Genomic DNA, 15040 nt, shown 5'->3' with positions numbered 1-15040 from the left:
GATTCCACCACTCTCTCCTCTAGTTGACGATATGAGACTAAAAACATTATATTGTGAGTAATAACTAAAAACAAACACATGTGGACTCGTTTTCCTTGTTAAAACCCAGGTAGACAACACCACCTCAAGCAAATATATCATGTATGGATACTTGTGTTTTGTTCTTTTCTCTACCTTTTCTAATACTAACTCAAAATTGTTTCCATACCTTATTATCTAAAATTTATTTATACAAAGTATGTGTGATATATATATTAAGTGGGTAGATATAAACTACGTTTATAAAACCCATGGGTTTACGGGTTTGGATACTACATTCCCAGACCCATGCCCATAAACTCATTGGGTCTAGCTTTTTACCCATTAACAAACCCGTGGATAGAGAAATTGACTCAAACTCATGCCATAATAGGGTAAAAACCCATCGAGTTTTGGATTTCGGGTATATGTTGTCATCTTTATGTGTGGGTGTGGGGGGATGGGGAAGAGAAAATCTCAATACGACTCCAGAAGTGGAATAGACTGATTTGTTTTGTTAAATCAACTTTATTAATATATTATTTATTAGTTATGGCTGCCACTAATATTATAATAAACGTGTAATAAAATAACAAAAAAAACTAATATGAAAGATAAAAGAATAAACAAAATAACTTACCAAATGCATTCCAAGTAAGAACATTAGAACATGTGACCAATCAAATGTATTTTCTTCACAAAAAAAAATGGAGCTAAACTAAACTAAATTGAAAAACGAAATCCCCATGACAAACGCAAGAAACAGGAAAGCAAGAACCGGAAGAAACAGCCAATATACAGAACGAGCCAGCACACCGTTTTCTCATACGGTTGGCCCCGGAATTAGGCGCCTCGATTGCTTGCTAGCCGCCGGATTAATCTTTCCCTAAGGTTGGTCTCCTTCGGTGCTCTAAATTTCTTCTCATCCGATTTTATTTCTATTTTAGGAGTTTAGTTGGGAAAAATAAATCTTTTCCCTCTGTTTCTTGGCTGCCGTTCTCGTATTCTGACCTTGTAATCCATCTCAGATTGGTCGGAAGAAGAACAGCCCAATCGCGGTTCATCAGAAGTAACTCTTTTTTTTTTCCTTTTTTTTTTCCTTTCTTTTTCTTTTTAGTTCCTAGATCGACAAGGCGAGTTGGTTGGGTACTTGGGTTGGTTTGCTTCAGGTGAAACTGCTGAGAGCAGATTCTTGGATTCCTTGACTTCAAAGTTTGCATGTCCGTAAGTTCTGTTCTGAATTCAATTTGAGCTGCTGCTGTTTGTCTGCCTTTCAGTAATTCAGTTAGACGTTCCAGATTTTGTTTCCCCAAATCTATGTAAAAAACTGAGTTCTTGAGGTGATTTATTTAGTGCTCACGGATCTGCAAGCCCCAGTATTTGGTTTGCTTACGGTCATATCAGTTTGTTGTTAGTTTATTGGAATTTCTTTCCACGTTGTAGTTTGGTTAGATTAGGATTTAATCAAGTCTTCTAGTCAGTTGGTGCACATTTTTGGATCAAGATTCGAACAAGCAACTTGCCCCTATCTCTCTTTATTTCTTCTTCCGTTTGAGTCCCTGTTTTGCCTTTCCAGTGTGGTACAGGATTAGATCTATGTTTAATTTTTGCATCCACGACTCCAGATTGAGCTTGTGTGCTGTTCTTTTTCTTTTGCTATCAGGAATCTTGATTGTGGTTAGGACTTAAGACATGCTTTAGCTGATGTTTTGTGGCATCTGGACTGTCGAACAGGTTGCAAGTGGATTATCTTCTGTTTCTGGGATCTGCCCATCTGGGGAATTGCTCCTGCGTCAGCCTCTTAGATTGAAGTCAGAGCAGGAGGCTTGGTTTTAGTTATCCTGTTTAGATAATTTGTGTCACATCTAATAACATGCAGGGGATTGAATCTCCCCACCCCCAAAAAAAGGTTGCTTCACATGTAGGACCTGATTTCCTTATATTACGTAGAAATTCTTAGTTGATTCACCTATTTTTTAGGCTCATTGATTTTAATTTTTTTCCCTACATGACTATTTGATTCTCCCTCAGCGCTCAACCTGTATATAAGGTCGTACTCTGAATTTTGTGACTGGGCTTGTGGAGCTTATATGATGAATAGCTTGTGCTCTTCTAATATCTGGGGTATATAAGAAGGTTCAAGTCCTTATTTTCTTTTTCTCCTGGGCTATCTTTGATAGTAAGTCAAGTAGTTTTAAGAATGCATCTCACAGTGAGGGACAAGATCTTGCTTCTAATGCCACTATAATCTTTTTCAGTCATGTTTACCAAACATTTCTTGGCTCATGTTGGCAACCTTGAATGTTGGACACTATGAACTCTGCCTTCATTTATTTGCTCATCCAGATTATAGGACTCTGCCTTCAGCTTTTTTCTGTGTTCCTCATCCAATTTTTATGCATAGTGCTATCTTGGTGTCTCAATAACTGGCCTTGTTGTTATGGTGTCAACAAACACCTAGTACAATATGTAGTCCAGATAGCCTACTTTTAATCTGATTAGGCATAACACCATACAAATAAGACTGTTGATTTACTCTGATGACTTTATATCCTTGGCATTCTTCTGTCAAATCATGTATTATAAGGGTGAACTTTGTATTCTACTTGTATGTTTTACCTAGAAATTCTTATCCGTTTTCATATTCTTCTCTGTGTGCTAGTGCTTCTTTTGACTTTTATTTATGGTCCACCCTTTATGTGCATATACATTTCAGGCTCAGGTTTTAGTGGGATATGATGAAGCTAAAAAGTAGACGACTGCTGTTCTACAAGGATGTTGAGCCAGAAGACTGCCATTCAGGCTCAGGTCATCCACATTTGACCGCTCAAGCCAAGTTTGCAGCCATGAACATGCAGACTGAAGATGTCAAGACTCGTCGACCAGTTCAAGTCAAACGAAGTAGATGGGTTCTTGGTGATGTTACCGAGGTGTTGGATCATAATTCTTGGAGACTTGGGAAGATTACAGAAGTGCTGAAGAATGACTGTTTTGTCATCAGGCTAGCAGGTTGCATCCAACCAAGAGAATTCCACATATCTTGCTTGAGGATTCCACATGATAGCAAGCAGTTGACTGTAGGAGACAGGGTGAGATACTGTTTAGAATTTATATTTCTAGTTAATATCTGTGAAGTATATTTGTTTCATATTCTGATTATTGTCCAAATGAAAATAGTTCCATTACATGTGTTTGAACTTCAAACCACTGGATTATTTTTGTCTAAAAGTGAAAAGCTGCTAATTTTTTATTGCGACATGAGAAAACGCACCTGGACAGAAAAGGTACTTCATGAAATGAATTTTTTTTCTTGAATGAAATGGATATGTTTCATTTCCAGTAATGAAAACTTATATAAATTGACTAATGATTCCGGCTGGAATTCTTCCTGGGAAGTGATTCCCGGTGAAACGAACGGGGCTTAATAAAAGTTAGGAATTTGGATGCAGATCATGGACAAAGTGCAGATAGATATTTCCGCTTTTTGCATTATATGGTTTGATTTGGTCTATTGTGAAAGCATTAACACTTGTTGAAAGTTGAAGATTGAATATCCCCTTATCTTCAACTTATTATAGACTGAACATTTTTTACTATAGACTGTACTATCCTCCCATTACCAGTGTAATTTCTTTGTTGCCTTTCTTTGAGAAAGTATTTCAACAGTATCATTCCGTTTTTCAGGTCATTGAACTGAATAAACCAATCCGATTTGCTGACTGCTCCTCTCATCACTCAAAATTTGTGATGGAACAGGACCATCAAGCCTATGAAGAGGTTGATCACTATGCTAAGAGGAAAGCAGCCAATATTTGTGCTTCCACTGGTGCTAGAGCTGTCAAGAGAAAACTAGAAGCAAGTAGGATTCCACCTAATGATTTAGTTAGAAGAACAGGCAAGGAACGGAAAGTAGCTGCATATGAATTTCGTCAGTTAACCAAGAATGAGTTGCCTCTGAAGGTGTCTGCTAGGAATGCCATCGATGGAGATCACTTTCATAGGTCTTTAAGTAGCAGATACAATGATCTTACCAAGAACATTTCTGATATAAAACCAGTTTGCAAATTTCTTCCTTTGTCTGAGAAACCTTTGCGCGTCAGAGAAGAGAATGAGTGCTCAGTGGCTAGTTGCAGCGCAAATTATTCAGAGTACAGTACCAGTGATAACCAACAATCAGTTGGAATCGGCAATAGTTTCCCTGATGATGTTATGTCTGCATGTCAATCTGGGCAGGAGATTAAGAACACCTATGGCTCTGGTTTATTTCTGAATGTCCATGAGCTGGAGCTGCAAGCATACCAATCCACTGTCAGAGCTTTCCATGCTGCAGGACCCCTGACATGGGAGCAAGAGTCACTACTGACAAACCTGCGCCTCTCGCTCAACATCTCAAATGAGGAGCACTTGCTTCAGTTGAGGCATCTCTTATCTATTTGAAAATTTTGAAAAACTAATATGCTATTTTATACTGTGGAATACCTCCAACTCATAGAGATCTCCACAGCCTTGTAGCATCCGTTTTCCACCTTGATGGTGTTGTATATAAAGAAGAGTTCAGAGAAATTCACCTATAGTTGTACTCCACCAAAACTTTGTTGTTAGGAGTAAACGAGGCTTTTAAATGTAAAGCTATCGTCGAAACTTATTAGTCATGTTGATAATCAAGTTTGAAATATCAGTTTCTTCAAAGGAAGCTGAAGTATCAATTGTATGATTTCACTCATTTTATCTTTTCTTTGGTATCATTCTGTACATTGGTGACTATAAATGATTCACCATCTATAGTTCCTGCTTCAGATATATCCCAAGGGCAATCTTGTCAGGTTTTTATTTGGTTCAGAAGTCAGAGCCAAGCTGATTTTTTTTCTTGAATATGAATGTAAACTGTGAATTATTTACAGTAATTTACTAGTTTTGCATTGATGCTGCTGATGTTTCAATCTCATATGCTGTGAAAACACAGGTTTCTGAGCAGTGGATAAACACCACTCTATGAGAAAGAGATCCCTGAAAGAGACAATGCACTGAAGTCTGAAAACCAGATGCTCTGGGTCCCTTTCTGTAGATGTTGCCATCATACTGGATGTCTGCATTTTGTAGATTCTACCAAGAGGTGGCCCCTATTGTCACTGTCGTAGACTCGTAGTAAGGCCTTGTTTAGTTCCGAAAAGTGTAAAATTTTCGGTACTGTAGCACTTTCGTTTGTTTGTGACAAATATTATCCAATCATGGACTAACTAGGATCAAAAGATTCGTCTCATGATTTACAGCTAAACTGTGTAATTATTTTTTTGTTTTCGTCTATATTTAATGTTTCATGCATGTGCCACAAGATTTGATGTGACAGGAAATCTTGAAAACTTCTTGGTTTTCAGGGTGAACTAAACAAGGCCTAATTCATTGATCATTGTAACGGGATAAGATTGAGTACGTCATTAAATTACTTAGGGACTCAACATGTGCTGTGCCCTCTTGAAGTTGAAATTCTGTTTATATTATTATTATTATATGCTCCCAAGGGACCATACTTTTCAGTTTAACTGAAAAGTTATGTAAATTTTTCTTTTAATCAAACTGTAATTATGTTTGTCAGATAAAATTGGTGCTTGTTACTTGGAACTCCATTTCTGCAGCAAGCCACTTGTTCGATTCTGGTGTGTTCAGACACTTTTTTTGTTTTTTTGAAATAAATGGCAGAAGCTTTACTTTTCAATTAAGAAGAAATAGTAGTCGCTGGAAACTTCAGAGATGCTGGAAATTCTTATCCATATTTGACTTTTGTTCGGAAACTTTTGAGGAGGCTGCATTACAGTACCTTTGTGCTCCATATTGATATATACAATAGTTACTGTTTTACTGTCGAACGCTTTTAAGAAAGCTATAATCAGTTGGAAACGGAAACCGCTGTTTATCGCGACTCTTCAGCAGTTCAGCCAATATAATTCAGCCTTCGAAATTCAGCCCACCGTACCGTACATTATTCCTTTAAAATATAATTCTAGGTATGCTTTTAGTTAGAGTGTCTAAAATTTGACCAAACATATAGGTGAAAATATTAATATTTATGACATAAATAATAATTATATGAGATAATTATAAAAAATAATATATTTATTTTCTTTATATAGTGGGGACGGAGGAAGCAGTTTTGGCTGCCTGTGGTGGGACGCGCGGCCACTAGTCAGTCAGCGAGTCAGCCGGTGTCAATGGCGATCGGGCGTGAATGCTCTCTGCTCTGTGAGTAGTCATCATTATGCTGATGTCAGTGCCCCTGTCATCGATGGGATGCCAGTAAATCTGGGCCCTCTGCATCTCCGAGCAAAACAAGAAGCCGTACCCGCACAGCCTTCTTCGCCCGCAGAGAGAGAACAAAGAAAGGGACAACGGCGTAAAATGGTCGATGCCGGCGACACACCGGCTGGAGCGCCGCCGCGAGCTCACGAGGAGGAGCAGGCGGGAACGCCGGCGTATGGTTCGGTGGTCCTCGGCGGCACCTTCGACCGCCTCCATGACGGCCACCGCCGCCTTCTCAAGGTGCTGCCACAGGCATATATAGATTTTTGTTCCTCCTCCTGACAGTTGCGATTGAATCTTGCTTTCTTCGGGGTTTCGGCAGGCCTCCGCGGATTTGGCGAGGGACCGGATCGTGGTCGGCGTCTGCACGGGGCCTATGCTCGCCAAGAAGGAGGCAGGCATCTCGCCTTTGCCCAAAGATTGAGCTTTTTCCTCTCAAGATTACGTTGCCGATTATTGGAAATTGTGGTGATTCATGGTCGGTTTCTGGATTCTGTTGGTGCAGTATGCGGAGCTGATTGAGCCCGTTGACAAGCGCATCAAGGGTGTGGAGGATTACATTAAGGTTGTGGTGTGGTTATGGTTACCTACCCTGTTTTCTTGTGCTATGTGATTTCTGCTGCTAAGGAATTATAAGGATTTGGGGATAGGTGTCTATATATATGCAGAGGAGAAGGTGCATAAGCTTCAAGTTGTTTGATTCGGAAATTCGTCGGTTTTGTGGATGAAATAGAAGTAGATTATATTGTTCGCGAAAAAAAAAAACTGTTATGTGGCTAGAGATTTGTTCCTATTTATCTGTCTAAGAAAAGTTGTTAAGCATGGTTTACTTTGGATGGAGTTTCTGGAATGGAAATTAGCCCTATGTTCTCAATTTTGGAGATACGTGGCTTTGAATGTGTAGGGGTTATCAGTTCCATTTCTCCAATTCTTTATGTTCTTGCATGGTTCTGCATTGGGTAATACGGGGAAGGAACTACAAAAGAAGAATACGCCTGTGTCCTGTGTATCTGTGTTTTGTCTAGCATTTGATGTTTGACAATAATCCGTGATTGGTTTGTTGTTATATGCAGTCTATAAAGCCAGAACTGATAGTACAAGTGGAACCTATTGAGGATCCTTATGGCCCATCCATCACTGATGAAAAGTTGGATGCCATTATTGTCAGGTATCAACAATAGCACCATTTTTCATGCATTTAGCTGTCCATAACTATTCCATTTGTTCTTCGTGCTTATGGCCTTACCAAAAGGTAAAAAATCATTACTCTACCAACTTCAGAACTGTACTAATGGTATCTGAAGATTCTCAGAATATTGGACTTTGAAATATGTGGTCTCCTAATGTGTAAACAGTTCATGTTCATATTTGAACTTCTCTTTCTACTGTACATCATTTGATATAGCAATGCTGCTTGTATTCAGTAAGGAGACATTAAATGGTGGACTTGCTGTAAATAGAAAAAGAGAAGAGAAAGGGTTCCCACTGTTGAAGGTTCATTTGTGCTTGCTTCTATAATTCCTTTAATTGATTTTATTCTACTACTCGATGTGCTATGCAACTGATTCAAATGTGGATGACCTAAATTTCAGGTTGAGGTTGTTGATCTCCTTTCTGGTGGTGTAGAGGGGGGAAAATTGAGTTCTTCTGCTTTAAGGAAACTTGAGGCAGAGCAAGCTCAACAAAGTGAAACAAAAACTGCTAGCCTTGAAGTTTCTTAGGAAGGAATATGAATACTTGAATCTGGTTACCTGAATACACAATTACGGGGGTGATCTGCTACAAGCTCAGTGTGAACAAAAATGTGATCAGAGCTGATGGTTTGTGCCTGTCTGGAGGAATAATCTTTGAACACTGGCCCATGGCCCTGTAACAGTATCATTCTAACCTTATATATAAAATCAACCTGGCAGCATAGACTCCCCTACTAACCAAATTTACAGATTTTGTATTGGCAATGCCTTCTGAATGTAAAAAGGAAATATCCTTGGGTTAGTATAAATGTCTACAATAGTGGCAAAGCTACAAATGAACATGGTTCTCATTCACAAGAGTTCGTGCAATTATAATCTTGGTCCTCTTGGCACATTTGTATATGCGACATTGGTTGATCAGAAACTTTGGGTTCTCCATGAATGTAGAATCAGGAAACTGAACATAAACTATAGGGGTACAGATTTTTTTTTGTTAGGTGATTAAGATTATGAAAACTCAAACCATGCCCTGCAAACCCTATTGTTTTGAATAATTGGTAAATTTAGCCTAGTGTATTAATCTCTTACTAAATCTAGAAAGTTATCCTCTGTGGAGATAAGCAGTTTGGAAGGAAAGAAAGAAGGAAAGAAAGAAGGAAAGAAGGAAAGAAGGAAAGGAAGGAAAGGAAGAAGGAAAGGAAGGAAAGAAAGAAGGAAAGAAAGAAAGAAGGAAAGGAAGGAAGGGAGGAAGAGAGGAAGGAAGGAAGGAAGGGAAGAGAGGAAGGAAGAGAGAAAGGAAGGAAGGAAGGAAGGAAGGAAGGAAGGAAGCAAGAGAGAAAGCAAGAAAGGAAGCAAGAAAGCAAGAAAGCAAGGAAGCAAGAAAGAAAGCAAGAAAGGAAGCAAGAAAGCAAGAGAGACAGAAAGAGAGACAGAAAGAAAGAAAGAAAGAAAGAAAGAAAGAAAAGAAAGCAAGAAAGCAAGAAAGCAAGCAAGAAAGCAAGAAAGCAAGCAAGAAAGCAAGAAAGCAAGAGAGAGAGAAAGAAAGAAAGAAAGAAAGAGTATGACTTTACGACTTACGAGAAAGAAAGAGTAGTGTTTCCAATGACCTAGATGTGGTATTTGGATGGGACCAGCAAAATCAATGTAAGATAACAAGTGGCTAATTCCCCATACACACATCACATAATACGGAGAGATGCTTGTTAACATGACTGCTGCTAAGTCTCAAGTTTCTGTGGCTCGAAATTGTACCAGGATTGGGTCATTGAGAGCTATAGTGATCAAGGCCAGGAGTTGGCCACCTTTCTCACCTCACAAGTGCACTGATATGTAACTTCTATATACTTCCTTGCAGATGTATCAAGAAACCTCAAAGATTTCTGCAGGAGTTATGTCAAATTTTAGTTGCAGACTAAAACTGGTCTATTTGGTCCGAGTTTGCATACAGAGATCGAGAAATGGCTGTCAACACTTCTTTGACTATGAGAGAACTTCGTCTTTATTTCATTCTCCAATTAGGCGATGATTGTCTATTTTCTGTCAGACCTGCTGCTGAAATCATGACACATTTTTTTACATTTTACTGTCATTAATATTTGTCCTGAGGAAAACTTAATGCATTCCTATCCAAAATAAAGTAGAATATCTAACAGCAATAGATACGTATTTTTTTTTCTATCCCTAAGTTGAATCTGATACCCATTTACAATTTGGAAACACTACTACTAATATGATGTTATTATCCAGCAGAGATTATTGTGGTGTTGCCGGTTTGATTGGCCCAGTTTTTTTTTTTTTTTTTTTTTGACCCAGCCCTTGATCGTCCCAATTCTTCGCTGTTGTGTTATGTGGATGCTGTTCCCCGAGAAGGAAGAATACAGAAAGTGGTTCCACGGAGCAGGAGCAGGGTTCGACGTCAGGCAGGCTCCAGATGATCGGACGACCCAAGCGGTGTCCGACGGCTACTGACAGGCGACAAGAGAGCATTCGGTGATTCCCCATTGCAAGGTACCTGTTGCTCTTCTGTAGTTCAGAGCTCAGGTTGCTTGCCTCTGTAAACGAGCAAGGCCAAGATGCATACGCAGTCCTCAGGATCGCTAAGTGGTGGTTGAAATATCCAGATTGTGGCACTAACCTTCTAGGATTTGTGTAATTGTGTTATGTAGGCTCCGGTTGGAGCATTATAATCTTTACAGAATTCTTGGGACACAGTTCAATCCCGACAAGGCGACAAGTGATGAGGACCCAAGACTCTGACTCAAACCCGACAAGTGATCAGTTAGCCCCGAATGCACCCAGAATCATTCTAGCTGATCAAAGGCTATATAAATTAGCCAAGCAATCCGGCTATGAATCATTCCAGGGAACGAGCCCTATGAGGAATACGACATATAGATATCCGACAAAAATAACGGCAGCAGCCTACATAAACCACATGTCTGCAGTACCAAATGGCGAAATGTGCATATCGGAAGTGGACGGCACCTTATCCAAACGAAAGCATGACAAGATAGCATGGCATGGCATGCTGATTGGAACTGTCACATTTCAGCGTCACTGAAAGCGCACAAGACTTGAGCAAAAGAAGAGTTCCTACTGACCATACCACGACTTTCCAAATTTAAAGACTTGAGCAAAAGAAACCTTCCTAATGACCAGACCACGACTTCATACTGAGCAAAAGATAAGTTATCTAACTAACAGCCAAGAACCCAAGCTGCAATTTCCAGTGCAGAATGTAACACTAACAAACAAGCACACCACTCATGCTTTAGACCACACACAGTTTGAGAACAACCACTAACAACACTTCCTGCAAGTAGTCGATGAGCAGTTGCCGCCTTGCGAATTGCCAGTGCACACTCACTTTAAGTTGCTACCTTGTTTCGATATATACAAAACCAAACTCACTTTAGCCCAAATGCCCAAGTTGGCGCCTTGCGAATTGCCAGTGCACACTCCCTTTTGTCTGACGCTCCACATTCTTGGGCGCATGATCACCTGTGTTTCAATCTGTTTCTGAGCCGCTGAGTGTCGAGGTAGCATCATCAGTAGTTGCAGCAGAAATGCTGGACTGCTCAGACAACTCAGAAACGTCCTCGTCTTCACCGAGTTCCGAAAGTTCCTGCTTTATTTGATCCAAAACCGCCATCGCTCCTTCAAAAGCCTGATCACTCCTCGAACCAGACTTTACAAACTTGATCCCAGCAATGAACAACTCCGACGTTCTATACGACTTTGAATTTTCTGCAGCCCTATCATTCCCAATCAGATGAACAGGCACAGTATCCCTAGCATCCATCGTCCAGCGCTTCACAATATTCCCAGCTGGTATCTCCTGCATTCCCATGTGTATCATCACCTGCATCAACATAAATGTCACTTCTCTTACATCTGAAACTTGGAACCATTGCATTCAAGAAAGAATTTCATAACAGTCTGAAACACAGCAGAAACTGTACCTTCACAGCATGGCAGCAAGGCATCCCCATGTGCTCCCAAAATCCGCACTCACAAACAACTGCACCATCTTCAGCTCTAATGATAACCTCAAATTCCACTTGAGACCAGCTCTCCTGCTGGTCGCTCCTAATGTTCCTTGCCAAATATGCCTTCCCTTTCTCCTTCTCATGCACCACATAAGAACCAGACTGGGAAATCATTCCTTCAAACATTTCAAACATAGCCCTTGTATAGATCTTTGCAGCATGCTCCATAATTGGAAGTCCTTTGCTTATAAATCTGGGTCTCTGCAGGACAGAGAAATTCAAATCAGGGTGTGACTTACCAATTATAAAAGTATGACAGACAGCAAGATGTGTTTCAAGACCTATTACCTTCCTGCTCCTATTCTCCTCGGAGCTTTCCTTTGAGTTGAGATCAGATTGGAGCTTGTTATAGTGTCGCACAAACATATTGATAGATCTATTCAGTGGTACATAACCCTTAAACATGTTTTCTGCACTCTCATTTCTTTGGGTACTAGTCTGCTTGGTACAGAACTTTTCTTTCAAGTAGGGGTTGGCCCATTTGTGTCTAGAATCATAAATCTGTGAAAGGAATGCATTGTCATGCAAGTTGTACTTATCAAGAAGATGTTGCCAAGCACACTCAAACTCTCTCACAGTCAACATGCCATCAATAATCTTCTGGAAGTCATCCTTAAATCCACTCATCTTCAAACAAATTGGCCCAAGGAATTCATGTTCATTGTTCAGCACATGCATCTTGCACCATCTGTGAATTGTTTCTGGTAACTCCTCCTGGATTGCCACCTCCATTTCATGGCACCGGTCTACATTTAGCAGAATCCATATATTTGATATCAGTTGGAAAATTGTGATAGCATTAAACCATGAACTGAAAGCATAATCAAGTTTGGAAATAAAACATGTACCTGTGAGAATAGTACTTGGAGCTTTACCACCCATCAATATAACAAACTCACGGAACAGCCATTTGAAACTTTCCACTGTCTTGCGTCGCATCAGCGCTCCTCCTAGTAGGATACTTTGATGGTGGTTATTAACACCAACAAACAAGATGAAAGGTAAGCCATACAGGTTAGTCCTATACGTCGTATCAAATGTTACAGTATCACCGAAATGTGCATATTGTGTTCTGCTACGTCCATTAGTCCATAACACTGTATTAAACTGGTTGTCAATGTCATCCAACTCAACACAGAACATGAAGCTTGGGTCATCCCTCCTCAACGAACCAAAGTCATCAAACAACTCGATTGTCTTGTCAGAGTCAATGTCTGATAGATCCAATGATATATCCTTACACTCCATGCCCCAAAAGTATTCATAAATGCTTTGGCACTTCTTACTGAGTTCTACATTATCATCCCTAAGACGGCGGACTAGATTCTTAGTGTAGGGCTTGAGGTGGTTGTGAGAAGGCCAGCAGAAATTTTCACTGCATATCCCAGAGAGCGGATGATTGTGATCACCTCGAAACTCCTGAATGTACCAACAACTGTCATCAGACCTGTGTAGCCGGATCATAGCCTTGCAATCAGTCTGCGCAGAGGCAGTGTTGGACAGCTCTGGTTTGCCCTAAAACACACGGCCAATTTTCAGAATTAAGCCACATTGCATATCCTGGAATTGAAATACTGAATTATAATGCAGAGTTACAAACACAAAAGCGAAACATCCCCTCATCACCTCGCAGCTGCAGACTATGTCTTGACTAACAACACTTTTATCCACAGTCATATTGCATCTTATTCCAAAACCCAGCTCCCAGGAATGCAAGTTGTAAAAATCATATGCCTCAGCACGGGAGTCAAAGGACATGCCAACTGATGGACGAATAACAACGATGGACATCCTGTCAACATATTCTTTCAACGATTGCTCATAAGCACTAACACCGCCACGCTTCGGCGCCCTTTCAGATGGAACAGATCCCCGGCAAAACCTACCAGAGACAAAATGCAAGGCGACATTCAGTTAAGCAAAATTGCAAACCCCTGACAATAAACCCTAACGAGCAATAGAATCGCCACAACACCGGAATACATCTACCAAACTGGATCGACAATAGCCGTCATTTGTCCCACATTTGTCGACCCGACCCCCAATCCCTAACAATCACAAACGGGTAGGAAGAGCACAGGGTTCTGACCTCCTCGCCCCGCCGCTGCCGCCGCCTTGGTCGCCGCCGACCACGGCTCGTCCGCCCGCGGAGCCTCCCTCCCGCGCCGCCTCCGCGTCCGCGCTTCCGCTCCCCCGAAGTCGAACGCCCCGCGGCGGCGCCCCTGTGCCGCCCGCAACCACGCCTCGGCCACGGCTGCGACGCTGGACCCTGCCACGAAATGCATTTCGAATCAGGACAGGATCAATCATTCGGCCGCCGTCTCACGAAACCAGGGTAGAGCAGGACGCCGCGCACGCACGTACCTCTCCCCGTGGCCGTGGCCGCCGCCGCCGCCCGCGCCCGGACCACCCGCCATCTCCGCCGCCACCTCCGTTTCCCGCTCCGAGCAGCGCTGCCTGCCGCGACTCGCGAGTGTTGTGGGATGTCCGTTCCGTTTGAAGTAGTGGGCGGTGCCACGTTCTACCGTAACTGCAAGGTCTGGGCCATTCCCCACCGTAACCGCGCCCGCAAGTTGAGGCCCACTAGTGTCGTGCGTGCGTGTCGGCCAGTCGGCCCACTCAGTCCACTCGCGAAGGAGATGGCGCGGTCGAAATTACACGTGTACGATCATCTGCGTTTTTTGAAATTCAAAACCAACTTTTTTTTTTTGCTTGACCATAAATAGTTCGAATTTTATTGTACTAGAGTAGATCGACAATACAGAATCTGAATTTCTCCTCCCGTCTCTAAACATAAGCACTTGTAGCATTCAATTGGCACGCGGACACGATAACTGATCAAGAGAAGCTTGAAGCATACGGCAAGTTGGGATATATCAAATAATCAAAATAAAGATGAGTCCACTAATTGTAGCTCTTTTTTTTGGCTAAAAAAACAAATTTATTCGTATTGTAGCTATAACAACAATGTGGCTGCATACTGTGCATGAGCCGGCGCACATGGATTTATTTATATTTAACAAGTGTAAACCTAAATAAAATCTATACTAAGCTATACATGATCCAATGAGTATAAAATTTTTACTAAAGTTCAATCATACAATAATTAGTCCATCATAACAATTTCATCACAATTGGACCATAAAAATTGCAGCCAAGTATAGATCTAAAGTCACATAATTATACTAGAACATACGATATTATATATTCACTGTGTAGATTTACTCATGTAAAGTCCAACAAAATTAGATTTTTCATTTTAGAATTTTTTTTATGATTACTATGATTTTTTTCAAATATTCAACCAAAATAAATAAAAATAAAAAAGATAAAATCGACTTCAAAACTGCTTATAATAGGACCAGGAACTGGGAGATAAGATGAACAGTTTTAAAAATTGAGAGAGGTGTTTTGTCTAGTTTTAGAGTTTAGGGAGAAAAAACGAAATTTTATGAAAGTTAAGGGAGGTAATGTAGACTTTTCCCG

At 40.8% G+C, this 15040-nt stretch overlaps 3 protein-coding genes across 13 annotated transcripts; 2 read left to right on the top strand and 1 right to left on the bottom strand.

Moving 5' to 3' along the window:
* Positions 723–4818, top strand: LOC110433003. Of its 11 annotated transcripts, XM_021454469.1 has the most exons (6): positions 725–909; positions 1047–1242; positions 1753–1927; positions 2050–2154; positions 2735–3107; positions 3703–4818. In XM_021454469.1, the coding sequence occupies exons 5-6, from the start codon at positions 2754–2756 to the stop codon at positions 4453–4455; spliced, it is 1107 nt and encodes a 368-aa protein (XP_021310144.1). In that variant the 5' UTR covers positions 725–909; positions 1047–1242; positions 1753–1927; positions 2050–2154; positions 2735–2753; the 3' UTR covers positions 4456–4818. The 11 variants fall into 11 exon arrangements, with proteins under 11 accessions (XP_021310153.1, XP_021310144.1, XP_021310145.1 ...); XM_021454470.1 differs by lacking the exon at positions 2050–2154; XM_021454478.1 differs by having other exon boundaries at positions 723–909; positions 1753–3107; positions 3775–4818.
* Positions 6240–8400, top strand: LOC8081195 (phosphopantetheine adenylyltransferase 1). Its single transcript, XM_002461495.2, has 6 exons — positions 6240–6552; positions 6635–6706; positions 6818–6877; positions 7386–7480; positions 7737–7806; positions 7905–8400. The coding sequence occupies exons 1-6, from the start codon at positions 6304–6306 to the stop codon at positions 8031–8033; spliced, it is 675 nt and encodes a 224-aa protein (XP_002461540.2). The 5' UTR covers positions 6240–6303; the 3' UTR covers positions 8034–8400.
* On the bottom strand, positions 10472–13986 carry LOC8060737 (protein FAR1-RELATED SEQUENCE 8). Its single transcript, XM_002459379.2, has 7 exons — positions 13919–13986; positions 13644–13823; positions 13181–13436; positions 12403–13069; positions 11843–12300; positions 11468–11755; positions 10472–11367 (listed from the first exon to the last, which is right to left on the bottom strand). Exons 1-7 carry the CDS (start codon positions 13969–13971, stop codon positions 11014–11016), a joined length of 2256 nt encoding a protein of 751 aa, XP_002459424.2. The 5' UTR covers positions 13972–13986; the 3' UTR covers positions 10472–11013.

Source organism: Sorghum bicolor, chromosome 2 (assembly GCF_000003195.3).
Source record: "Sorghum bicolor cultivar BTx623 chromosome 2, Sorghum_bicolor_NCBIv3, whole genome shotgun sequence".
NCBI lineage: Eukaryota > Viridiplantae > Streptophyta > Magnoliopsida > Poales > Poaceae > Sorghum > Sorghum bicolor.
This window is presented reverse-complemented; position numbering and strand designations above follow the sequence as displayed.